Source organism: Stegostoma tigrinum, chromosome 23 (assembly GCF_030684315.1).
Source record: "Stegostoma tigrinum isolate sSteTig4 chromosome 23, sSteTig4.hap1, whole genome shotgun sequence".
NCBI lineage: Eukaryota > Metazoa > Chordata > Chondrichthyes > Orectolobiformes > Stegostomatidae > Stegostoma > Stegostoma tigrinum.
The window spans coordinates 37,088,367-37,115,612 of record NC_081376.1 but is presented as its reverse complement, the minus strand read 5'-3'; the positions used below and the strand labels follow the sequence as shown (position 1 = coordinate 37,115,612).

The 27,246-nt window shown below is 40.2% G+C and overlaps 1 protein-coding gene across 3 annotated transcripts in view; it reads left to right on the top strand.

Annotated features, from left to right (window-relative positions):
* The first annotated feature begins 1,420 nt into the window (after positions 1–1,420).
* LOC125462505 (platelet-derived growth factor subunit A-like) overlaps positions 1,421–27,246 on the top strand; it is a 36,424-nt gene continuing 10,598 nt past the window's right edge. Inside the window, exons 1-4 of one of the 3 annotated variants that reach the window (XR_007249667.2) lie at positions 1,421–2,401; positions 3,488–3,584; positions 10,838–10,942; positions 21,684–21,871. Coding sequence is in view for 2 of the 3 variants with exons in the window: in XM_048552612.2 (XP_048408569.1) it covers positions 2,342–2,401; positions 3,488–3,584; positions 10,838–10,942; positions 21,684–21,871 (450 nt within the window). In the remaining variant the exon portion in view is untranslated. The remainder of the gene's footprint in view (positions 2,402–3,487; positions 3,585–10,837; positions 10,943–21,683; positions 21,872–27,246) is intronic. The other 2 variants (XM_048552612.2, XM_048552614.2) reach the window with 2 other exon arrangements.

Below are 27,246 nucleotides of genomic sequence, written 5' to 3'. Positions count from 1 at the left end.
TTCTACCTGCCCTTCCACATTATGATAGGGTGAAGTGAAAAACTGTGGGAAGTAACATTTATGGAAGATAAACACAGGCATAACCCTAACCACCCCAGCTATTCCACTCCCACCACTCTCTCCTATTGCCCCCCCACTCTCCTATTCCTGTCCCCACCCATCCCCTCCCCATTTCTCCAACCCTATTCTCCCCCCTCCAATATCCCTCCACCTATGCCCCCCGGTTCCGCTGTCTGCTCCCCCCTCAGCCCACTTCTTTCATTCCCCTTGTTCCCTCACCCCTCCACTATTCACCCCAACCCCCTCTCCTTGTACCCGCCTCGCATCCTCTCATTCTCCTCCACACCAGCTTCCCCCTCCCTCCCACTCCAGTGCCCACCCTCCCCTCCTTCTCCCCCTCCTCTACCATCTCCCCCTCCCTTCCTTCCAACCTCGCTCCTCTCCCCCTCCCTTTCCTCTCCTCTTCCCCTCTCCCTCTCTTCACCACCCTCCCTTCTCTCCCTCCGTTCTCTCCTCTCTCCTTTCTCATTTCCCTCTCCTCATCCCCCTCCCTTCTCACCGCCCTCCCATCTCTCTCCCCTCCCTTCACCTCCTCCCCTCTTTCCCCTCCCTTCTCCCCTTCATCCCTCATCCTTCTCCCCCTCACCACCCCTCTCCCTTGTGTCCCCCCCTTCACCTCCATCCCTTTTGTCCTCCCTCCCTTCACCCCATCCCTTCTGTCCCGCTCCCTTCTCCCCCATCACCCCATTCCTTCTGTTACCCCTCCCTTTTTCCTCCCTCACTTCTCTCCCTTCACCCCCATGCCTTCTTCCCTCTCCCTCTCCTCCCCCATCACTCTGCCCCCTCCCTCTTCGCGTCCCCGACCTTCTCGTTCATCCCCCCCTCCCGCCCTCCATTCTCTTCCTTTGGGGCAGCAGGGTGGCTCAGTGATTACCACTGCTGCCTCACAGCACCAGGGACCTGGGTTCAATTCTACCCGTGGGTGACTGTGTGGAGCTTGCACATTCTCCCTGTGTCTGCGTGGGTTTCCTCCGGGTGCTCCGGTTTCCTCCCACAGTCTGAAGATGTGCACGTTAGGTGGATTGGCTCTGGGAAATTGCCCATAGTGTTCAGGGGTGTGTTAGGTGGGTTACAGGGGTGTGTCTGGGTGGGATGCTCTCAGATTCGGTGTGGACTTGTTGGGCCAAGGGCCCGTTTCCACACTGTATGGATTCCCTTCTCACACTCATCTCTCTGCTCTCCCCCTCTCCATCTCCCTCTAACCCCACTTTCTCTACCTTCTCTTCCCCCCCCCCCCAACACCCCTCCCCGCCACTAAATCCCTCTCTCACCGTTCCCCACTGTCCTACCCCTCCTTACCACTCCCCCCTTGCACATCTCCCTCCCGGAGACTAGGAACCTGTGTTCTGTCATGGCCATGTACAGGACAGACGGAGTTGGGCTTCCAGGATAGCAGGGACCGGCCAGGGTGATTCCGCGCATTGCGGTGAGCTCACCGTGTGCCCAAGGGCAGGAGCCACGGGCCATAAGGAACTGTGCCTGGGCGGAGACCGTGTGCGAGAGCCGCCTCTCGCTGTCCTAGTAACTCGCCAGTCGGCGGCGTGATGTCAAACTGTCTCAGTCTACAGCTCTTTTCGAGGTTGGAGTTGGGGGCATGAGGAGCTCTACAATCAGCCTCTGTTCCTTTGTCAGAGTGGGATCATCAAGCTCTCGGCAAGGCGCTTCTACACCGGCTCTAACATTTTTCATCCGATATGGCAGCGATTTCTAAACCGAAAGGAAACCCTTTCTCCTTGCCCACCGTGTGAACTTCGGCCGCTACCGGACAAACTGCAAGAATTAACAACTCGAGCTCAAATTAATTGAAAGAATTAAATTGGGGAAAAACTCCAAAAACAGTTTGCCAGATTTTGAATTCTGTCTTATTGTGTGTCTTTAAATGGGATCGTCCAACTGGTGAATTTTCAAAATAACAGGAATAAGTCCATATTTATGATAAATTCTCTCAGAGACTCAGTGTCCCATCCCCTTTTTTCTCCTGTGCAGCCAGACAGGTGATGGGCGTATCAGTCCGGTGCAGTGTTGACTCATGGGTTTTTCAGTTTGGTCTGATCTGAACAAATATGCAGATCTACCGGCTGGTCTACTGCTGATGCCAGAGAGAGAGGAAGAGAGAGAGAGGACGGCAAGGAAACGTACAAATCCAATGTGAAACAAGAAAAAAAATCCTCACTCTAGTTACTTTTCCGAGGGATGGTACTGATTTTTTCTGCGATAGGGGCGCCGCTGAAGCTCCTAAATGATCGATTCTCGCTGCAGGACAAACTTAAAGTGAAACGAAATGCGAGCCACGGTTTATTTCATTCTGGGCTTTTGCTACCTGACCTGTGCGCGTACAGAGGTAAGCTATTACTTTAAAGCACAATAACTCAACCTCCTAATGGCTGCCCGCTGTCCATGCTCTCTTTATTTATCTTGAGTGATAGCGGATGGTTCTTCTGCAGTTTTCTTTGAGCTTTTGTGTGTGTTTTTTTTAACGAGCTGTGCTTTTGTTAACCAGTCCCTGGCCGCAAAGCTGGCTCTGTGCAATCGCAGTTCGTCTGCTAGACAAGTCTTGCGTCGGTTTTTCCGCCAAATGTGCTTGCAAATAGTCCGCTCCGTTAAAATCGGGCAAACGGTTCTGTTGCTTTTTGTTTTATTCCCTCAGGGAATGGATATTTGTGCACTGCACTAAGTTGGTGCATGACAGCATTTTTTGCTGCAGGTCTTGGCTTGTGCTCCGAAACGCCTCAGTGTTCACTAAGTGAGCTGGAGCAAATAAAGGGGAAAACGATCGGGAGCGGCCAGAATGGTGACTTTTATTATCTTCTTTCTCCCCGAAAGACATCAGATCTGGAAGGGAGGGAAAGCAGCACAACAAATTATTGTTATCGCTTGAAGGCTAGGTTTGGGGTCAAAGTACCGGCGTGGCGGAGGTCTCTCTGTTACGGCTTGTGTTTGTCTCCGATCAAAGTATCAGACTGTGCAAGAGTTACAAGGAAACAAAACACCAGGTGCTCCACTCCGAGCCCACTAACCTTCTGGTGCGCTTGATTTAGCACTGCTACATTTTGTTCGGCCACCGACTGCGAATCAGTGAGAACGAGTGCAATGGTGGTTTGCAAAACGATCTTGCTCCCTTGTCGGTCACTTCAGAGCTGTTTACTGTGTGAAGCTGGGGCTGAGCATTCGATCTGAAGGCATCATGCTCACAACCTCAAGTGCGCGCTGGTTTTACTCGGCCTGTCTCAACCCCGTTTTACACTGCATGCCTTCCAAGAGTGGGTCAGCCCGGCGTACGTTCAAATGATTTATAAAGTTTCTAAAGAACTTAGAAAGTTTATTTTTAGTTAAAACATTTTTACCGGGGAGTAAGATGCGTCATTTGTTTTGTCCATTATTTTATTTTTGCACTTATTTTCGCTTATTTGGCTCATTTTCTTCCAAGGAAGCTGAATTTCCCCCAGAATTGCTTGAGAAGCTGGCACACAGTGATATTACCAGCATCCGCGATCTTCAGCGCCTCCTGGAGATTGAATCCGTAGGTAAATTATGTTTATATGTATATATTACCTTCTTTGTCTCACACATGGGACCACGTTATTGCCCTGCAACAGTAAACCGTACATTTCACGCTTCCTGTCATGTTTATTAATTGTTTCTTGTGTAATGAAATGAAGTCTGTGGATTTCAGAATCTTGTCTTAAAACATCAATGCAGACAGGCTGCAAGGCAGCTAGCGATCTCTGTAACATTACAACCAGGGCGTCGCTCTCAATGACCGGGGTATTCCACTTTGTTAAAACCCCTCCTCCCAACCCAACCCCACACAACACAAAAAATAAATTGTGAAAGGCTTGGAACTGCATTTTTGAAGTCAGCCTGTGATGGCACGGCGCGTCCGCCGTCCCACACTAAGCAAGAGTACTTGATGTTTGAGGCGTTTATAGTAGAAACACCGGATGGATATTTTATTTGTACAGACGGTTTGTTGAATGTCGTGTGAATTACAAGCGTCAAAACTGAAAGACAGCAAGCACTTGAGAGTGCCTCAGTAATGGTAATCAGCACATTGATCCGTTTGACCAGAGAAAGGATTGATCTCCTTGATGCAGAGTTTGAGCGTTAAACATGCCCTCGAAGTAGACAGCACCCCCTAACAACTATCCCGAGGGATCTATTTGTGGAGAACATTCAGAAATATGTTAGGTGATAGTCATAACACAGAAGTACTTGCAGACAGCTCAACTTCAAATACGTTTCACGGTTGAATGCTTCATTCGAAATACTGTATAATGGAAGACATAAAATACTGCAATTAAAAGCCTATATATTTTTCAAACCGTGTTCCAGTAATGACGATAAACCTGCAAGTATACAATTTTAGTGGAAAATGGTGGGGTGGGTTATTCAAGTTCACTAAAGATAACAAAGTGTGGAGCTGGATGAACACAGCAGGCCAAGCAGCATCTCAGGAGCACAAAAGCTGATGTTTCGGGCCTAGACCCTTCATCAGAGAGGGTGCAATGAGTTTGCACTCTCTGATGAAGGGTCTAGGTCCGAAACGTCAGCTTTTGTGCTCCTGAGATGCTGCTTGGCCTGCTGTGTTCATCCAGCTCCACACTTTGTTATCTTGGATTCTCCAGCATCTGCAGTTCCCATTATCACTATTCAAGTTCACTGTTTTCTTGACGCAGAAACTACTTGATCATTGAGCATTTAACACATTCGCTCCATCCATGTACAGTACTTTTTATTTTAAATACCAGGCCACTGGAAGCTTAACAACCACTGATTCTTTTCCCAGCTTTTGATCAATTAACAACAATTGGACACTGAGGACAACTTTTTAAAAATATTTAGCAAGGAAGAAAAACCTTATGTAGCACCTTTCACACCCATGGGGATATTCCAAAGGACTGCACAGTCACCAAAGAATCTTTTGAACTTCTGTTGCAATATGGCATCCAATTTGTGTACAGCAAAATCCCACAATAGTAATTACCAGATAATTTGTTTTAATGATGTGGTTTGAGTGAAATTGCATCAGGCATCCTGCTCTCTTTCAAATAGTTCCATAAAATATATCTGAGAGGGCAAGCTGATCCTTGGTGTAAAATCTCCGTCTGAAAGACCGATGAGATCTTGCCACAATGTTGAGATGGTAAATTCAAAACCTATGTCACTAGGGTTAAGAGAACAAAATGTGAGGCTGGATGAACACAGCAGGCCAAGCAGCATCTCAGGAGCACAAAAGCTGACGTTTCGGGCCTAGACCCTTCATCAGAGAGGGGGATGGGGAGAGGGAACTGGAATAAATAGGGAGAGAGGGGGGGAGGCGGACCGAAGATGGAGAGTAAAGAAGATAGGTGGAGAGAGTATAGGTGGGGAGGTAGGGAGGGGATAGGTCAGTCCAGGGAAGACGGACAGCTCAAGGAGGTGGGATGAGGTTAGTAGGTAGCTGGGGGTGCGGCTTGGGGTGGGAGGAAGGGATGGGTGAGAGGAAGAACCGGTTAGGGAGGCAGAGACAGGTTGAACTGGTTTTGGGATGCAGTGGGTGGGGGGGAAGAGCTGGGCTGGTTGTGTGGTGCAGTGGGGGGAGGGGACGAACTGGGCTGGTTTAGGGATGCAGTAGGGGAAGGGGAGATTTTGAAACTGGTGAAGTCCACATTGATACCATATGGCTGCAGGGTTCCCAGGCGGAATATGAGTTGCTGGTTCTTCCTCTCACCCATCCCTTCCTCCCACCCCAAGCCGCACCCCCAGCTACCTACTAACCTCATCCCACCTCCTTGACCTGTCCGTCTTCCCTGGACTGACCTATCCCCTCCCTACCTCCCCACCTATACTCTCTCCACCTATCTTTTCCTCTATCCATCTTCGGTCTGCCTCCCCCTCTCTCCCTATTTATTCCAGTTCCCTCTCCCCATCCCCCTCTCTGATGAAGGGGCTAGGCCCGAAACGTCAGCTTTTGTGCTCCTGAGATGGTGCTTGGCCTGCTGTGTTCATCCAGCCTCACATTTTGTTGTCTTGGAATTCTCCAGCATCTGCAGTTCCCATTATCTCTCACTAGGGTTAAGAATTCCTGCCATTCTCTGTGCTGACATTGGAAATTAATTCATTAAGGTTTGTATCCAACAACAGATTTCTCAAAATTATGAACATTACAAGTCATTCAATGTTTTTAAAAAGTGCATGATCATAGTTTCACAAAGAGCCAAGTGGAAGATGTTATACTATTATAGTACACAGCTTGTTCTTACCCTCAAAGGGAGCATGTGGTGGCGATATCCAGCTTAGATACAATATCTGTGAAATAAAACTGTTCCAACAAAATCCTGTTTCTGGTCATTGCATTCGTTGGTAAACAACAAAAACTGGCTTCTCTGTTTTTATTTTCCTTTTGTGAGCTGAGTGACTTCACACTGAATACAAACAGACCTGAACACATGGGCAGGACCCAAATGACCTCCGAGCAGGTGTTTGACAGGTCAGTGAGTTGCAGGCTTGTGTTGACTGATTCTTGAAGTAACCTGCTGCACGATGGCTAGAAGCAAGTCAAAAAAGCTGCAACACAAGTTACACATCTGATTAGATATACACAAAATCCTGATATGATTTGATATTTGCATTATAGTTGTTGGCAACATCGACTTACACAAAATGTAATATTTTCACAAGCTGTACAGTATTTGCAAGTTATTAAAATTTATGCACACAGAAAACCCTGGAACAAATAGATCAAATAAACAATGGCTTCCATAAATGGGAGTGGAGAAAGGAAACATTAACATATGATTCAGACAACTGCTAAGTCAGAAAAATAAATGTACAGGAATTTTTCAGAGTAAATATCTGTTCAGACAGCAGTAGAGTATTGCACCATACCTAAACTCCAGTTCCCCCTAGCCAAAAAATAAACAAACAGCCCAGGTTTGGAAGGAGAAAAATCTGTCAGGATCCCTAGCTTGATCTTGGTCCAGCAACTGTTTTTGAAGGGTAAGTGAGGACAGGCTCAAAATTGCCTGTCCTTTTACCTGAAAAGCAAATGAGAACTGAAAATAACATTCTCAAATTTCTTAGATATTAAAAAGTAAAAATGTGAATTTGCCTGCTACATATAAATACTATGACCTTCCTAGGAACTTAAGTGTCACACTACAACTGTGACCATTTAAGTTTTTGCAAGTTCTACAATGGCACAGTTTTCAATTTGTAAACTTATATGGGCTAAATGTGGATAAGAACTGTAGCAGTTAATGTTGCTCTAGTGTTGTTCATTTGATGAGTTGGTACGTGATTACATTCCCTGGTATGGCACTGGCCTTACAGATTAGAAAATCCCTTTGTTTCAGTTAGTCTCTGGCGGGTTCATTGATCTTAACCGTGACAATGGCCAAGATGTTATAATAGAGCTGTATGTTTCTTGGTTGTGGAGATGAGGTGTGTGCATGTTCTTGTGTTGGACAAGACCAAGTTGGGTTCTGCTGTAACTTCTTCACCTTTACTATAGTCAAGCTGCCTGCAAATAATCACTGACAAAATTGAAAACACTTGGACAAAGTACTGGTGGGTGCCCAATGCCTGTGGATTACAGTCCAGCAATTAACAACTTGTATTTGTATGAAACCTTTTATCATAATAAAATATTCCAAGGTGCTTCAAAGGAGTATTATGATTACAAATACGTTACACACATTTAAGGAGATATAGGGTCAGAGGACTAAAGGCTTGGACAATGATAGGTTTTAAGGATTACTTTCAAAGTCAGAAGGTGAGGTAGACAGATATGAAGGTACAGATTTCCAGTGCTTGGGGCCAAGACAACTGAAGGTGCGGCCACTAATAGTGGAATGGTTAAAATTGGGAATACTCAGGAGGCCAGAAATAGTCTGCAGATATCGCAAATTGTTGTGGGGCTGGAAGGGATTGTGCAGAAATGGAGGAGTGAGGACGTAGAAGGATTTGAAGAACAGAATAAGAATTTTTCAAATCAATATGTTGCTTGACTGGGAGTTAGTGTCAGTTAGTCAGTGCAGGAGTGAGAGGTGATTAGGACTTCATGTGAGTTAAGACATGTTTTAAATGGTCTCAGGTTTATGGATGAGAGTAGTTGGAAGACTAGTCTGCAGTGCATGGAATGCTGGATTCTTGAGTTAATGAAAGTGTGAAATGAGAGTTTCAGAGTCACTAAGGTGGACTTAGTGATGGTAGAAGCATGAGGCCTGAAGCTCACTTAGGTGTAAAATATGACACAGGGGTTACAGACAGATAGGCTGGATCTTGGATTGTTGCCAATGGCAAAGATGGAGCAGGTAGCTAGGGAATGGGATATCAAGTCAATTCACCTGAGAGGGAAGGTTCTAAAACTCCATCAGTGATGTCTGATTTTTTTTGACTTTTCTAATGAATTTTCTTCTTGTATTCAGACTTGTTTTCTCCTTGCTGAAATGTTCATATTTATTGAACACTCCTTAAATCTTTGTTGTCTGTATTTTTATCCTTTATTTGCCAATTCCACTTTCAGCTCAGTTTTTTTTATTACTTTGAGCTTCTTCTGTATTACTGTTGTTAATTTTTAAGTAATTGCCTATCTTTTCCATGGTGAAAATGTTTTGAATGCTTTCTGATATGGAAACTGACAGATTGTAGAAATATTGGTGATTTGGGCCTTATTCCGGATCCCTAACCGTCTAATTTAGGTTCATCACAATCCTGGAACATGGGAGCAAACTCAAAAATCCATGTAGTTCAGCCAGTTTCAGGAACTGTAATATCTGTCTCATTTTGATACATCTTACAGTACTCTTTAACTGGAGACTATTATTAATTATAAATAGACAATGTAGCATGGTATCCTCAAGAAAACTAATTATTAGGTTGTGGAATATTGACAGAGGTGCAGAAAGCTTTGTAGAGGTATTAAACTTGAGATGGTCTGCTGAAAAAAAGACGTGACTGCCTTGTTGGTTAAGCTTGTGTTATCACATATTCTTAGCAATAATCACTAGTTGGAGATTACTCTTCAGTGTTACATTGAAATGTTACTTTAAATCTGAAATACAGTATTGCTGTTTATGTCAGACAGGATCAGTAAAAATATATATTCACTGCTTAACTTTGATAATTAATTTGATATATAAGACAAAGATGAAGTGAAATGTGTCATAAATTCTGATAAAGAAATATTGTAACATTTCACCGAGTAATGTATTGAAGTTCAATGCCATCACAATTTAAGGACAATGCAGACCTGAGTATTGAGAAATATTCTCATGTGCTATCTCCTCACTGAGTTGTGGTTCCGTATCTGCTAGACACCTTCCAGTACTTTATTCCAATGTCTACTCTTCCAAGTGTGAACCTGGGCATGAAATCTGTAATACAGTTGAATCTGTTACATGCCCTTACCGAATGAGCACACTTGCAATCTTCCTAAACATGAATAATGATCAAGCATATGATCAAGTGTGGGAATCTCCTGCCCCAGCATTGGTTCGTGAAATCAACTGTGGTGTTCCTGCTGAAATAATTATTTCAGCACATAAGAGAAAATGAAATTGGAAATTTCTATTTTCAGTGGCTCAGTGCCACTTTACATTCAATCTTTAATATAACCTTTCAAAATGTTCTTAGATATCATTTAATCATGTAGTTTGTCGAGAAAACATTGAACAAGTTTCATGCATGGAGGAAAACTTATGTGGAGGATTGCACAGTTGTACTGTCCAGTCTGGTTTTTCTCTGTGCTATACCTATGTGATTGACTTATTTCCAGATTTCTGAGAGTTAACTGATTTCATGTGCGATTAATGGTAGGAACACTCAGAGTGGCTGCAGCATCCCTATGACAGTGGAGGGAAGAATCAGTTAAGTTTCCCATTTTACTGTTATCCACCGGCCCTTTCTGGAAATGTTCAGGCAGAAGTCGGGATTACCGATGAAAGCTATCTACCTTCTCCAAGCCCACCACACTGTCAAGGTACAAATGTGAATTTAGGCCATTTGTTCATCCACAACTGGGAGTGTAACTCCTAGGGACTCAGAAATTTCAGATAAAGAAACTGGGGTTGAGAATGACTTCTAAATGTATCAATAATGGTCATTGTGTGGAGAAAATAACTAATTGTGTGTTTTTATGTTACAAAATACAATGTGGGTGATACTGGATCCTTACTTTTATTTCTTACACGATGTGTGTCTTGAAGAATGGCTGTTTTCTTGATTGGTGTATTTATAGTAACATTTAACTTGTACCTCAAGTAATTGATGTGCAATGAATTAGCACACATTCACAATTAGTGAGTACTCAAAGGCAAATAATGCACTTAGCTGTTTTGTATTTTGTATGCATTTTGCACTTTTAAAAAGAAAATCATCATAGCTCATATAAAAACCAAGTGGCTAAAAGCACAATTTTGTGTAATACTGAGGGAAACCAGCCTAGATGGATTGGTTTCCATCTTTGGTCACTGTTGCATTCTCTGGTTTTCATGAAGATGAGGAATCGGATCACTATATTTAATCTTAGAATACATGGCCTCCAGCTTTGAATATCAGATGAGGATAGAAGGGCTTGGCTGCGATTATGCTAGTAGGTGAATAGTATGCTAACTGTTGTGCTACGGTTGTGAATTGACATTGGATCATCTGTGAAATATAAACAAAATTCTGTGGGTTTGATTGCAGGAATGATGACAGTCAAATAAAATCTTAAAATATGCATTTAAAGTTAACATTGTGCTTGTGTATCAATGATATGATTAGTTCTAATATGTTCATTTACCTCATATAACAGGGGATGATGATCACACAGAATCTAATTTAAGGTCTCACAGTATTAATGCAGTAAAACATGAGTACACAAAGCGTTCAGCACCTGTACGCAGAAGGCGAAGTATTGGTAAGTTTAGTTTTATCATTTCACTTTGTAACAGTATTGTTTAAGTATTGTGTAACTTTATTTTTGTTATTCAGTAGTACCTATTTTGGTACACCAAGCAGTTTATAACAGAGATTTACCTGGGCTATCAACATTGTGAAGATGGAAGTGATTATATCGGAACTATTCAAAATTCTTTTGTATTAGACTATTTATTTCAATGACACAGAATCTTATGGTAGTAATGTGATTCTGACTTTGTTTTAGCAATCAGTTGAGGATCACGTCAGATGTAATTTCATTGGGGTGATTTCAGTGTGACGTGGACTTTGCTTACTTTTAAAGTAATACAGATTGTCAGCTCATGTTCCCCTTATTGGTGATTTGAGGTGAGATTCTGCAATATGTTTGGATGTACTATTCTTTTGTATCATGCAGTGGAATAGAAGTGTCTTATTATTGCGTAGTTCATGCCATTTGACCATTGAAACTAGCGATCTGTCAGTGTTCTGCCCCCATCTATTTCCAGCACCCTCCAATCAAACCATACAGAAATGGACTTGAGCAGCTCTGCACCTGTGAATGTTATCTGGAATAGCTCCAGCTGTAGTTTGGCTCAAGGACATAACACACCTTGCAGTTGACTTAATATTGACAAAGCGTTCATGCTTCTTGTTGTTTACGCTGTTATCTGAACTCCTTGATGTCACTGCCCTCTGATATTCTGTACATAAATTCAGTAGACCTAATAGGAGACCCATAATCAAAGAACTACACAATGTGGATTTTTTTTTCCAATTCTCTCCTCTCTTTGTAGGATTCCACCTACTCCAGTAAATCTTTACATGACTGCTCCTCACATGAAAAATCAGATGACAATTGTTGGCAAGTGGTTCTACTTTGTTAGGAGATCCTGCCATACTCAATGTTTGTATGGCTTACACTTTTAACAGGCTACCTAGATAGCAAAGGGAGATCTGGCTTGTTTTGCTTACACCTTTCCTCAGCTATGTCCGAAATAAGCTATCAACTGATCAGCTGAGCCATCAGAGCATTGTTTGTGTGTGACTGGAAGCTTGCACATATTGTGTTGCTGGTCTTTAATTGTTGCAGGTCCATTTAGAAATATTGACATACACCATCTCCCTACCCTTAATTTCCTAAAAGACAGTGGGGCAAACTCATCAAAGCTGTGTATTGAGAGTAGGGCCTCATTAAATGGAAGCACAAGATTATAACTGTGTAGAATTGATACTTTCTGGAACTGGCAAGGTTCTGCCTGTTACCCAAGGAAAAGCAGTACTCTCGTTACAAAAAAAAGATTTTGAATATATAACACAAGTAATATGCTAGAAAGTCAATAAGTACAGAATAAGTGGCTGCCGAGATCCTGCAAGATTTCTTTACAGACCCCTACTTAACAAATCATAACTTTGTATTACTGCCAAACTTATGAAAAAATACATTGCCCACTAGATAGAATAGACTTGATAGCTTTAAATGTTGATTAATACTTAAATTAAAGACACCTTTTGTTTTTGCTATAGTTTACATGCAGATGTGCTACTTTTCTACTTTGCCCCCTCTAAATTGCTTCACATTGTATCAGTTGGACATATTTTGGCATCACTTTCCTTGGAGTCTGGTGGAGGCTTGTTGAGTCGGTATGTGATGATAAGTAATATAAACAAGAGAGTGCTATAGGTACATGTATGTAACTGAATGTCAGGACCTGTGAACCATTACTTGGTAAGTCACTTTTCTACCTTAAACAAATAGCTGGGTGAAGTTTTGGTTAGAGAGTGTGTCATTTCAGTTCATGTTAGCTGTCAGCTGAGGAGGAGCAATGATAGAGGACTAAACAAGCTGCCCCTTCCACAGGGAGACTTCATTGTGCCAGAGAACTAAGGTGCATAGATAATGTAAAATAACCTAAAACTGTTATAAAGAAAGAAAAGCAAAGTTCACTTTTTTATATGTTCATATTGTGGATTTAGGTGAGCTTGATAAGATATTTGAGCTTTGTTCTCGCCGTCCTTGTTTATGATCCTGTCTGAGCCTGAGGTTAACTTCTGTTTTCCTGCCTGCTAATGTAGTTAACTCAGCCACATTAGGGGCATTTAAACAGTCCTTGGATAAGCATATGGATAATGATGGGATAGTGCAGGGGGAGGGGCTTAGTTTAGTTCACAGGTCGGCGCAACATCGAGGGCTTGAAGGGCCTGTTCTGCGCTGTATTGTTCTATGTTCAGTAATGAACATCCAGGCATCCATTAATATACATATAATCATGGTCTTTTCCAGCAAATATTGCAATTCAACATCTGAAACATATTGCCTAATATTAGAATGTTTTAATAAAAGTAAACAAAAGCAAAATTCTGTGGATGCTGGGAATTTGAACTGAAAATTGTGGAAATAGTCAGCAGACTTGGCAGGATCTGTAGAGAGAGAATCAGAATTAATATTTTGGCCAAACCTTGATGACTAACTTTTTCTATTTCTATTTCAAAAAGATGGTCATTTAGAAATAGAATTCCCTGTAGGTATCTGTTATTCACCATTTGCTATTTAAAATGGTTGTGCCAGTTAAATCTCGTTATCCCCACGTCTGCTGAAAGCAGTGACACAACATGAGACATGGTTCCATGCATGCTGTGTATTCTCTGATAGCCAGTCTTAATGTGTCAGTTTAGACAGTGTGTAATGGCAGGATATTTGATCTTCAAGTATCACAACTGAATCTGTTCCTGTTCTCACCCGACATATACATGATTCCTTTTACAAGCAAATATCATTGGACAGTGATTTAGAGCAAGTATTCTGCTCATTCTCCCTCTTCTAGATTCTTGTAGTCAACCCTTGTCTAACAACTTACCACAGCAATTTCAGACAACCTTTCATCTGGGGCTTTCATGTCAGTATAATTCTGTACCAGCATAACTAGTGGATTTACTAAATGAGTCGGTTATTCGGGCTCATACTTTTTTTACGCATTTGTTTACATTAAAAACAAAATGTAGCACTCATTTTCTAAAATACCAGCAACTACAGAATAATACATTCAGACTGTTGAATGGTTTAACCTAGAAATTTGTTGGCTGGTAATTTAGTCAAATCTTTTTCATGAGGAAATTACCAAAACAGCAAATTATCAGTCGTTGCGTTAGTAAGATGAACTTAATCCTTATGTGGTGTTATAATTCCAAATTACAGATTCTAAATCCTCATTTTAAATCTATAGATTTTCAAAATCATGTTTTAAATCAAATATATTTGTATTGGTAGCTTGTGTACTTGTTGTTTATGTTGATCCTCTGTTAGTCAGATGGTAAAGACAGTTACGTTGCACAAAGCACAACATTTTATTACTCATTCCCAGTACTCTGGTATGAATTTTAAATATATATAAAATTAAATGGCCATTTGTTAATATATTTTCCCTTTCATATTTTTTTCTAAAGTGCTTTGTTCTTAGTACACTTGAAACATACTGTGGAAAATCTTCATATGAGCAAACCTGCTCTAATAAATTCTTTAAATTCAAATTCATGTCCTAACATGTTGCATAGTAGCTGAAGACACACTGTTCAGCTGTAAAACTTGGTTATATCTGCATCAATGTACCAAGAATAGTCACATAACACGTCAGCTATAACGATTTTCGTTTGTTATGTTTGAGCAAATAGTAACTGAGCTGTGTGGGTAGACAGAACTGGGATAGACTCCCACTGTGGCTGATGATCAACTGGATTAGAGACTAAACTGCTATAACACTTAGTATATCCATGTATACTAGGAACAGTCCTCAGAGCATTTATGACGCATGGGAAGTGTGTGATTTTTTTTTGAAGTCCTGAATAATATAACAAAATTTGGAGCAGGCATTTCACACTCCATATTGGTGCTGAACTTTTTTTAAACTTGTGTTTCATTTGGTCAGAGAGTGAAAACTTACAGTAAAGAGCAAATTTTGTTTTACAGAGCTCCTTAGTTCTCCCACCTCAAGCCCTACCCCCATCTCCTACCTACTAACCTCATCCCACCCCCTTGACCTGTCCATCCTCCCTGGATTGACCTATCTCCTCCTTAACTCCCCACCTACACTCACCTTTACTGGCTCCCTCCCCACCTCTTTGACCTATCTGTCTCCTGTCCACCTATCTTCTTCTCTATCCATCTTCTATCCGCCTCCCCAAATCTCTCTATTTATTTCAGAACCCCCTTCCTCTCCTCCATTTCTGAAGAAGGGTCTAGGCCCGAAACATCAGCTTTCCTGCTCCTCTGCTGATGTTTGGCCTGCTGTGTTCATCCAGCTGTACACCTTGTTCCCTCAGATTCTCCAGCATCTGCAGTTCCTACTATCCGTAAAAATGAAAATTGGGCATGCTATGCCAGTCTGTGCCAAAGTCATGTTTGGTTGTGGCCTGGCTTGGGGGTGTCATTTGAGAGAAAAAAATAAGGGTGATATACAATAGCTTACAAAGTGTTGTACTGATTTTGTGCATCTAGATGTCACTATTGTGTCTCTAAATAGTGGGAGTGTTTCCAAAGTTAGTGACATCCAATAGCAAGGAAGAGATCTTTAAATTCATATATTCTATTGTATCACTAATATTCAGGTGAATAGATTATTAATAGAGGAATTGAAACATATCTTGTTTATTTTACCTAACTTGTCCCTCCTTGTTCCCGCCACTTCTAACTCTTCCTGCCCAAAATGCTATTATTGGAGTACCATTTCTTGTTTGGGAATGTCAACTCATGACCATTCTTGGTGTGTATGTGTGTGCTCATGACTGGTGATGGAGTTGGCATGGGGTTTAGGGTAGAATGAGGACAATTCTACCATTCTCAAGTACGCTTTTCAGCAGAACCTATCAATAATACTTCGAAATAAAAACATAACCAACATTTTTTTTTATTCTTTCCTTTCCAGCACTTAGTTGACTTAACTTGGCATAGCTGTAAGCTAGACACCTCCAAAAATTATTCAACTCAACCATGACATTTTCTGCTTTGGTGCATTCTGATCTCAACTTTGATCATAAAAAATACATGGACATCTGTGATCATGCATAATAGGAGCCTGGATTTAAAATATTTACCTTTTTATTTCTAGCTTCTAAACTTGACATACCAATATCGGAGTTAAGAGCTGAAGTAGGCCATTTGACTCCTTGAACTGTTCCATCATTCAATAAAATTATGACTAACTTAAGTATACTTTCAACACCACTTTCCTTACTATCCCTGATACCCTTAACTCTCTTCTTCCATAATTCTGGTGTTTCCCAAATGGAGAGAGATACTTTCAACATCCACCTATTCAAGTCCTGTCAGGATTAATAAGGTTACCACTCATTCTTCTGAACTCCAATTGATACAGATCCAACTTTTCCAACCTTTCTTCATAAGATAACCCCTTCATCTTGCGAATCAGTCATGTGAGTTTTCTCTGAGTTGTTTATCATGCAATTATGTCCTTCCCTAAATAGTTGATGCTTTGAATTATGTTGTTTTACTAAAGTTGAGGATGACACAAGGATACTAATGGGATAGATTCAGGTTAAGTGAGTTAGCAAAAAATTGTCAGATGCAGTATATGGGAAAATGGGCTTATGCACTTTGGTAGGGAGGATAGAAGAACTGAATATTATTTAAATGGGAAAAGACTGCAGAAAGCTTCAGCACAGAGCGATTTGTGGATTGTCATGCATCAATCAGAAAAAAGCTCATAGGGAAGACAAATGGCTATTCACTTTTCTATAAAAGGAAATGGAGTATGAAAGTAGAGATTCTTGATTGGTAAGGTGATCAAGAGTTATGGTGAGAAGGCAGGGAAATGGGATTGAGAAACATGAGCCATGATCAAACTTGCTGGGCCGAATAGCCTATTTCTACTCCTATACCTTATGATCTTATGGAAGCCTTGCTGAAACTAAACAAGATAAGATCAGACCACGCTTGGAATACTGTGAACAGTTTTGCTACCCTTATCTAATGAAAGATACACTGATATTGGAGGCAGTCCGGAGAAAATTCACTAGGGTATCCTAAGCATGGAGGGATTTTATTATGAGAAGAGGCTGAGTTGAGTAGGTTGGGTTTGCCTTTATTCCTGATGAGAGTGAGAGGAGACCTTATTGAAATACAGTATTCTTAGTTGGCTTTACAGGATAGTTGGAGAGATGTTGTTTCCCTTGGGGGAAAGTCACAGATCAGGTAATCTCAGACCAAGGGCATGCTTATTTGAGACTAAGATGAAGTGGATTTTTTTCTGAGGGTGGACAATCCGTGGAATATTTACCGAAGAAGGCTGTCAAAGACTGGCCGTTAAGCAAATGCAAACATGAGAGAGGCAGACAGGTTTCTAATCTGTGAACGAATCAAGGGTTATGGGGAAAAGGAAGGAAATTGGAGTCGAGAATGATCAGATCAACCATGATCTCATTGAGTGGTTGAACACTTCTGCTGCTACATCTTATGATCTGAGTACGAGGGCTTCACTTTGGCCTCATGTAGAGTCACTTCTCTGACCCTTCTGTTGTGGAATTTCTCTGTTTGCACTGAAAGAAAGATACAGAATCAGAAATTCTAGTCGTTCAGAAGTAACATTTGCAACAGTGAAGGTGTGTAATAGGAGCAGAAGGAGACCATGTAGCACCTTGAGAGTGGTCTTTCGTTCAACAAGATCATGACTGATTTATTTGTGTTTCAAATTCTATATTCCCATCACCCCAATAACCCTTAAATCCCCTCTCCAAAATGATTGCATCTACATAAAAATGGAAAGAACTGCGGATGCTATAAATCAGGAACAAATACAAAGTTGCTGGAAAAGCTCAGCAGGTCTGGCAGCATCTCTGAAGGAAAAAGCAGAGTTAACGTTTCAGGTTCGGCGACCCTTCCTAGAACTTCCTCAGTTCTGAGGAAGGGTCACCGGACCTGAAACGTTATCTCTGTTTTTTCCTTCACAGATGCTGCCAGACATGCAAAGATTATATCTATCTCTTTCTTAAAAATACTAAAATCCAAGTTTTATCCATCTTCTGAGCCAGAGTTCCAAAATTGCACAATCCTCGGTGAAAAAGTTCTCCTCATCTCTGTCCTAAAAGAGAGACCCCTAATTTTAGAAGTGTCCCCTAGTTCTGGACTGACACACAAAAGAAAGCATTGTTTCCATGTTTGTCTTGTTAAGATCATTCAGGATCTTGGGCCAAGTCACCCCTCACTCCAGTGGAAACAAGCCCAACATCTCATAAGGCATCCTGCTTATTCCAGGTATCAATGTAGTAACCTCTGCGTATCTGCCTCCAGTACATTTACATGCTTCCTTAAATGAGGAAAAAAATATTTTACAATGTATTTGAGATGTGGTTTTGACTGTGCACTGTATAACTGATGCATACTATTCTTATACCACCAATTTGGTGCCATCTGCAAAGTTGCTAACCATACCTCGCATATTTACATCCAAAACATTTATTAAAATGACAAAAAGTAGTGGACCCAACACCAATCCTTGCAGCATACTGCTAGTTACAGGTCTGCAGTCTGAAAAGCATTCCTGCCCCACCACCCTCTGTCTCCTACCTTCAAACCTTCAAACCAAATTTGTAACCAAATGGCAAGTTCTCCCTGTATTCTGTGTGATCTAACCTTGCTAACCATGTCTACCATGTGGAATCTTGTCGAATGCCTTGCTGAAGTCCAATTAGACAACATCTACCACTTGGCCTTCATTGATTTTCTTTGTTACTACTTCAAAAAACTCAATCAAGTTGGTGAGACATGATTTCCCATGCACAAAGCCATGTTGACTATCCCTAATCAGTCCTTGCTTTTCCAAATGAATGTAAATCCTATGCCTCAGAAGCCCCTCCAAGAACTTACCCACCACTAATGTCAGGCTCACCAGTCTATAGTTCCCTGGCTTTTCCTTACCACCTTCCTTAAATGATGGCACACATTAGCCAACCTCCTGTCTTCCAGCACCTCTCCCATGCCTATTAACGAAGCAAATATCTCCACAAGGGGCTCAGCAATCAGTTCCCTAGCTTCCCACAGCATTCTGGGGTACACCTGATCAAGTCTGGCGGATTTATCCTCCTTTATGCATTTTAAGACCAACACTTGCCTCTTTAATATGGACATTTTTCAAGATTCAATGTTCTTTCTGGTGGATACTCTCGTTTTTTCTGGTGGAGCATCTAAAGAAAGAATGTGTTACATCTATATAGTAGCTTTCATGATCTCAGATTGTATCAAAACACTTTATTTAAATAAATATATGAAAAGTGTAGCTGTTGTTATAATAAAGGCAATAAGACAGTCATTTTGTGTACACCAAGGTCTTACAAATTGAACCATCATAATAACCACATAATTTGTATTTGTGCTACTTGAATGTATAGTATTGGCCAGGACACAAGGGATAAATAACATGTCGATATACTAATAGAACCTCATCTTGAATGGACTTGTGTGGGTTCTCCTTTTGACACTGGTTTTGGGCACGATCCAACTCCTCTGTAATCACCATATAATATAAATGGAGTGTGTCATTTGGCAAATAAATCCAAATACCAATAAGTCATTCATATCAGGCTTTCAAAGGGCATATAAACCATAGTGCATTCTCTTCACCTAGTTGTTCTTGTTGTCACTGTGCTACATTATGGAATTTTCTGCATACTGTGCAAACTGTCTTTTGTGTTCTGGGCTTTAAGTTCTTTCAATAATAAAGATAATTGCAATCTTGAAAAAATTGTGGGAAATAGATAGATAATAGGTGAAACTTGGCTAAGGTTATAGAACACTGTGACACAGAAGAGGCACTGACCTGTCTGCACTAATCCCATTTTCCAGCACTAAGGCCATAGCCTTGAATGTTAGTTGTGCAATTAAAAGGCTGTATTAGGTGCAGAAGGCAGGTATAGACAGAATGGATGACTTGCAATATGAAATGACTCCCATACTTAAAAGTTGGATTCATTAACCTACTGCCCAATGTGGCAGTGAGAGATAGAGATTAGAAATCTCTAAACTTTAATTTGTGGTCTGTACTCTTAGTCCTCAAGCCAAGAACAGTTAGGTTATCCAGTTGGCTTCTGTATTTCAGGCCAATCAAAGGAAACAATCCGGCAAGGTGCATGGTTCCAATTACATCCACATGATCTGCACAATGAGAAAATACCCACTTGTGAATGAGTTTGAACTAGTTAGTGCTTACAAAATAATTTCAGTAGTAATTTACATTTTCAGAGTAGGAATAATAACGACATTTAAAAAAAAGTGTAAAGAGACGGTCATGGTAGGAAGAGGAGAAGAGGTAGATTGGAAAGTAATCTGTGTGCATCTGCAGTGGTGTAAGTCACTGGAATGAAAGTAGAGCTTCCCTCACCACGTGTATGTGGTGCAAGTTATGAATGGCACACTTCCATTGTATGGTTTCTAGGTGTGATTGTAGTGGTATGCAAGCAAGTGTAATGTACACATCCCTGCTGGCTGAATCAGAAGGTAATGATTAATGCATTTTAAAGTGTTTTGTGTAATAATAGGTATAATCAGGTGACTTTAAACCTGACCATTGTGTACCACACAGCCTGTAAGTGTCAAGATCTTGCAACAAGTAGTTTTTTTTCTGTAAAATTGTTTATTAGGTTTCTTGTGTAATGTTGTTTCGGCAATTTAACATGTTGTTCGTGATATGCTTTATTCCCCTAATACCGTTCTATTAAACAGAGGACCAGTGTGCTTGAATTGAAATCAGGCAAAATATTGAGACTAAAAGGTGAATTCCAAAAGGATTTTGGTACCGTGCTTGGTTTGGGCTCGATTGAGCGCATTAGGACCTATGCCAATGTACCTTGGATTCACTTCTGCATGGTGTTTTTTGGTTTTTCTGTATGACTGGATTTTGGCAACAAAAAAATTTAATGTCTATCAGTATTTAATTGCATTTATGACTCCGGGAGAATCTGCACTGCTTTGAGTGCTACTGACCCCTATAATAGATTAAAGTGTAGTTGGTTTAATGGAAAATGCACCGTTTTGTGTGATACAGCCACATAATAATAATGAAGGTTCAGGATTCAATGCCTAATTGAGTTAACTGTTGCAGGGACATGTTGCAGTGGACCTACTTGGTGCTTTTCAGGTGAACCTATTTTTTCTAATCAATCTGTTCAGAGATGTTATTACACACCTCTGGAGCAGGTGGAACTTGAACCAGAACCTCTTGATCCAGGGCTAGGGATGTGACGCTGTACCATAAGAGGATCCCCTTCAGGTGGAAAGAGAGGAAAGAGTAACCAAGATTCTTTTGATTGATCTCTTTTCGATATCCTCTGGCAGAATGTATGGATATCAACGATTGGCAAAGTATTAAGCCTGTAACAGCTGAATAACTTCCTGGCACTCACCATTAGACTCGCATGTGACTGGTTAGTTAGATACCAAATGGTTGTTTTTGCTCTTGAACTTATACTTGCAGCAAGTCAATCTGCAGGAACGTTACAAAAAACAGAAAAATACATCTATAACAAAGAAGGAAAGTCCAACAGTTTTTCTAAATATGTTTGCCAAGCAAAATTTCCCCTTTGTGCTTTAAGTTACTTTTCTTCTGACAGTAAATACAATTATTGACTTGAATGCTTTCTCTATTTTGAAAAAATGTCCTATAGATTCAAAGGAAATTGTCTTTCATACGTAAAATATTTGAACCAGTACTCAAAGTTACTTTGTTGAAATTTTTCAGAAGAAGCTGTTCCTGCTGTGTGCAAAACAAGGACTGTCATTTATGAAATACCTCGCAGTCAGATAGATCCCACCTCTGCCAACTTCCTGATATGGCCTGCTTGTGTGGAGGTCAGACGCTGCACAGGCTGTTGCAATACTGGCAGTGTCAAATGCCAGCCCTCCCGGATACATCATCGAAGTGTCAAGGTGAGGAAAAATAACTTAACTGACTGGTTTACAATTGAATTTCACTCATCCATAATCTCGTCCTATTCTTTAGAGGAGTGGGTGGAAGGGGGAGTTTGGAGGGAGTCCATGTTGGCATGGGCTGTGTGAAAAATAACTTGACATCATCTTATCCATCGTTTAATAAGCCTCAAAGTGATTTTAATTGGTTATTTTAGGATCTGGAGAATACATTTTTGAAAAAAAATAAACAAAGATATGGTCTGTCTGTTTTTGGCACAAACTGAAGTAACTGGAAAATAGCTCGTTCATTTCCTACAGTAGCTTAGCTGTTTTGGGGTGGGCGGAAAAACCTTCATTTTGATCAATGACTTTCTCTATTTTAATAGGAGTTAACTGCATTTCAAGCCATTATAAAAAACATTAAACCAGTATAGGAAGAAAAGAATCAATATTTTGTGATGCTGTGGCCAAAATTAATGAATTAAGGTGGCAAAACTTATATTAATGAGGACTGCTGATGATGTTGAAGATCCACTGTGAAATGACTTACTTTATTCCTTTTAATGTGAAGTAGCAAGCAAAATAAAGGTCAGCTACAGAACACAAAGCCTATCATGGGTGCTTCAAACAGACCCCACTGTTTTAATGACAGGATGGGCAGTATTTATTTGTTTTTCTAGTTCTGAATGGTTATTGCCACATGGCCTTTGATGTAATTAATTGTGTTCAGATTTGAATAGAAGCATGTTGATTTTTGGAAATATATCATTCAATAAATGCTGGTGTTTGTCGGAACTGGGTGATTATTCTGTCAGTGCAAAGTGGAGGTAATTTGCATGGCATATGACTCATGAACAGATGCATATGTTGGCAGTTCTTGGAATGTAAGCTTAGTTCTCCTTCAGTGACCATATAGTGACAGACAATTAGTTGCAACTGTATAGAGTGTCCTTTTCTGTAATTTAAATTATTAGAAGACTCAATTTATTGACACAGATTAAGTGACTTGCACTAGATCAGAACAATTCAGATAAAGTGCCAGAGAAAGCCAAACTGGTGACAAATTTGTTTTGATGCTAATTGACTTTGTTATCCAGCTTTGAATTTGATGTGGGTTGTAGCTTTTTCTCATTGCAAGACTTAACAAACAATTTGTCTGATCATTGTATGAACTAAGTAATCTCAGGCAACATATGTTGCCTGGCTGTGTTTTGAAAAGGAAGCAAGAAGTTGCACGTCAATCATATTGTGTGTAATTCCAAGATACTTGGAAGTTGCTTTGTTGAGCTAGCTTTATCTAGCCTGTTAAAATAACTTCAGCTCCATACTATTTATACAATTTTTATCACATGCTGAATAAGGAAACACATACATTTGGCTAAATATGAACTAAGATTACTTCATTAGGTGCTCAGATGTTTTGATGGGAATTAGCATTGGCCCTGGTAGACGACAGTAAGAAGGTCCTCTGGTCCCTAGTGGGTTAATTGTTTTTGGGTAATGTTCTTTGTAGGCTGTTACATGCATTAGCAGCTTTGGGCTAACAGAGAAATAGCCCATCAAGGGTCTCTGTATCTGACCTATTGCTGAAGCACTTACTGATTTTGATATTTTGAGACTTCTCTCTGATTCATTGGACACCACTTGGTTCAGCTTTGCACGTGAAAAATAACCACTTTGGTGAGGCAAATGAATGGCCGTGATACTCTTTGATTGTATATTAGTTGGTGTCATCTGAAGAGGGGCAGAATAGTTGGAGAGGCAAAGCTTCACAATCTTGAAAAAATATCCTTTATAAGTTTCTGTTTTTCTGAAGTGCAAAGCCAAGAAATAAAATATCTGGGCAAAATTTGGCCTTTTTATTGTTACCACACTTTTAGTCTAGGGATGAGCAATGCAGATCCTACAGAGAAGTGAATTTGTAGATTGGTGCTAATGTAAGTAGTTTACTAGTATGTATATAGTCTGAGAAACTCTGTATGGAATATAGAATAAATATGTGGCAAGTTTGTGGGATTCCCCTCATAACTGCATATCCTCCCATGCAAGCTCAGAATTTTGCATGTTACAATGGAAGTTTTACTTCATTTTCTTATAGTTTTGTCTGCATATGATTAGATTTTTTGGCCTGTTGGTACAAGGGCCTAGTCATATACACTGCGTACGTGGTTAGAACCTTTCGAGATAAAGATCTCAAAGCTATGCCTGTTCATTGACTGTAAAAATTTGGACCAGTGACGACTCCAGTTGTTAATTATAGTCTCCATTGCAGTGGCAGGTGTTTCAAGGTACATTTCAGGAATTTTATTGTGTTTTGCTGTGCTTTGACTTGTAAAATGAACTATCTGAATTTCTATATAAATCTTCTTCTCCAAAACTTATTTGCCTAAAGGGACTACAAGCATCTCTGTTTTCAGTTTTAGTTGAAGAGTAGCAGACTTCTCTTGACTAACAGGATTCTTGTACTCTCACCTGAGAAGTCTGTGCCAACAGATACAAGGCCATTTAAAAAATTGTTACAAGGAGAAACATGTAGTTTTTGCCATTGCGATCAATTATCAGTCTTCACAGAAATAACATGAAATGAAACTTCTACTTTACTACAGAGGGAGCTCTACCAAATGGAATTGTTAATTAGGAGCATACATTCAAAATTAAGCATCCCTTGTTAAACAATTATTGTCATAGACTTTGGGGAATCCATTCCATGTTTGCCTCCTTTTGCAAATCCATTCATGCTCCAAACAACCATAAGGACAGTTTAATTACTTAGTTGTTGCTGATTTTAAAGGCTGAAAGTTGGGTGCTGTCGATTGGAACACCAAGATAATTGAAAAAGCTAAAAGGGCAAAGCTAGATTAATTGATGATTGTTTTAAAATCCTGAAGACTGTTGAAGAGAGGAAAGACTCGGGCAGAATAGCATTTTTGAAATTCTGTATTTGAGGTGGGTAAGGGGAAACAGTAAGTTGAAGCATAAGATTGTGATACATCTAAAAAGTGAAAGTGTGTTAGGGTAGTGTAGTTGTAGCTTAGAAAAATCAAGATAAGAGCATCATGGAAACAATGACGTAGTATTTAAGTAATATTTTACTTCATTCTGCCCAATAAATTCTAAACTCCTGTGCTACCTTCCATTATTGTTGCAAAAGTTAGACCAATACTCAATTTAGACCCAGTCTGATGCTGAAAATTTGTAGAATATAAAGAAATGAAATCAAATACTGTAAAATTGAGATCCGGCAAATCCAAACATTTGCACAGCAGATGCACCAAAATTATCAAAGTACATAGATAACCATAGTAATACTGAGATACTGTAGGCAACTTTGTGCTTTCATTTGGCCAGGTTTAAGACTTGAGAGGGAAAATAAAGGAAAGAATTCACAAAAAGCAAAAGCTAATGCAACAGCTGTAACCTAAAAGACCTCAGATTTAAACCTCAGACAATTGCCTAAACCATTAACAGCTTAAAGACTACTCAACTGCTTAAGGCTACATCAAAAGTAAATGGCTGTGTTGTGGAGGATACAACAAAGTGCTGAATACCTTCTGGTGAATTTTTGTGAACTAAAGGTTACGTCATCAGATGCACATCTTTCAATTTACACAACCACTCACAGCCCAATTTCGAAGCTAATAGGATTCAACTGTTTAATAGTTTTGTAACACTTAAGAGTGAGAGTCTGATGATTGATGTTGCTGTGTATGTCCCCATATCAATGTCACAGTGAGCCAGAGGATGCTTGTTTTTAGGCTTTTATTAATACATTGTGGCAGGTATATATCGTATGAAGAAACTATCGATGTAAAAATGTATGCAACCAAATGAAGAGCCTTCCAACTTGTCTATTGATTATCTTGAAAGCACAAAGTCTGAGTAAATGTGGACACAAGCTGGAAATATGCCTAAAATCTTTTAGCTCTTGATTTGCCAACCCTAGTTGGAAGCTAAGGAGGCTTGTTGGCAGTAGCAGAGTATCACCAAATTACACTCAGAACGGAAGACGAGTCTTATTGGACTCAAGAGTGTTGACTCTGTTTCTCTCTCCCCACAGACGTTTTTAGAGCTGCTGAGTTTTGCCAGCCCTGTCTGTTTTTAAATTGTAATATTATGTGTACAATAAACACAATTGTGTCAAAATTGAAAAGTGATATTGGTAACAAATACATTTGTACATTTAAATAAAATTCTTCTATCCACCATTTTCATCTAAAAGTGGTTAGCGTGAGACAGAGAAGTCTCATATGATCATTCGGACCAATCTTAACCAATGTCTACTGACTAATATAGTATATATATCATTTGATGTAGTATCATAACTAGCTTGAACTGTCAATTTTCTGTGATCTGAATGAGACTTTATCATATCAAGTTATTGTAATGATTCCCGTCATAAATGATCTAAAAACAAATTATGCCACAAGATGAATGAGTTAATGACCAAATTGTTTTGTGCTGGAGATGGTAGGGGGAGTAGTGGATTGCTACAAAAGAACACTATTATCTTTTTTTAAGACTGGAGTATGAGCAGTATGGTCATCTTATTTTAAAAGGATGAAAATGCATTGAAAGCAGTTCAAAGAACCTTTATGAGACTAGTACCTGGATAGGTGGATTTGTCATATGAGGAAACTTTGGACATTTAAGGCTTGAATGAAACACATTAGATCCTGAGGGGACTTGTCATGGTAGAGAACATTTCTGCTTATGGGAAAAATCCAGAATCGGGGCCACCTGTTATAACGGAGACAAGGTAACCTTTTTTCTTGAAGATCCTGTACTTTCCTGAAAAAGGGGTGAAAGCAGATTTTTTTAGAGGTGAATAGATTTCTCATTAAGGGTAAAATGTTATCTAGTGTAGGTAGGAATGTACAATGAAAATAGCCATGATTATTAAATGTCAGAGCACGTCTGAGAGGCTGACTGGCCTACCCCTGCTTCTTGTTCATGTGAAATCTGACGTGCATTGTTTTAGTGAACCTGATGTCCACTTACTGACACTTAGTTAATGGTCAGTCCTGAACAGTTTGGCACTGATGTTAAATCCACAACAAATGCAGCTAAACTAATTGGACTCTTAACAGACTATTGAAAATGGCAGGATTAATTCATTCTTCATTTTTTTTGATGTGGTCTGGGTCTTGATTTGTTGTGGGAAACTTGCAAACTTGCTCAAACATTGTAGGACAGTTATAGTTAGAACTGGAAAAACACAGAAGGCCATTTGACCCTTTGAGCCTGCTCTGCCTTTTTTTCACAATCATTGCTGATGGTCCAACTCAATAGCCTAATCCTGCTTTCTCCCTGTTTGCTTCAAGTGCTGTATCTGATCATCTCTTGAATCAATGTTTAAGCATCAACTACTTCCTGTGTTAATGAATCCACAGGTT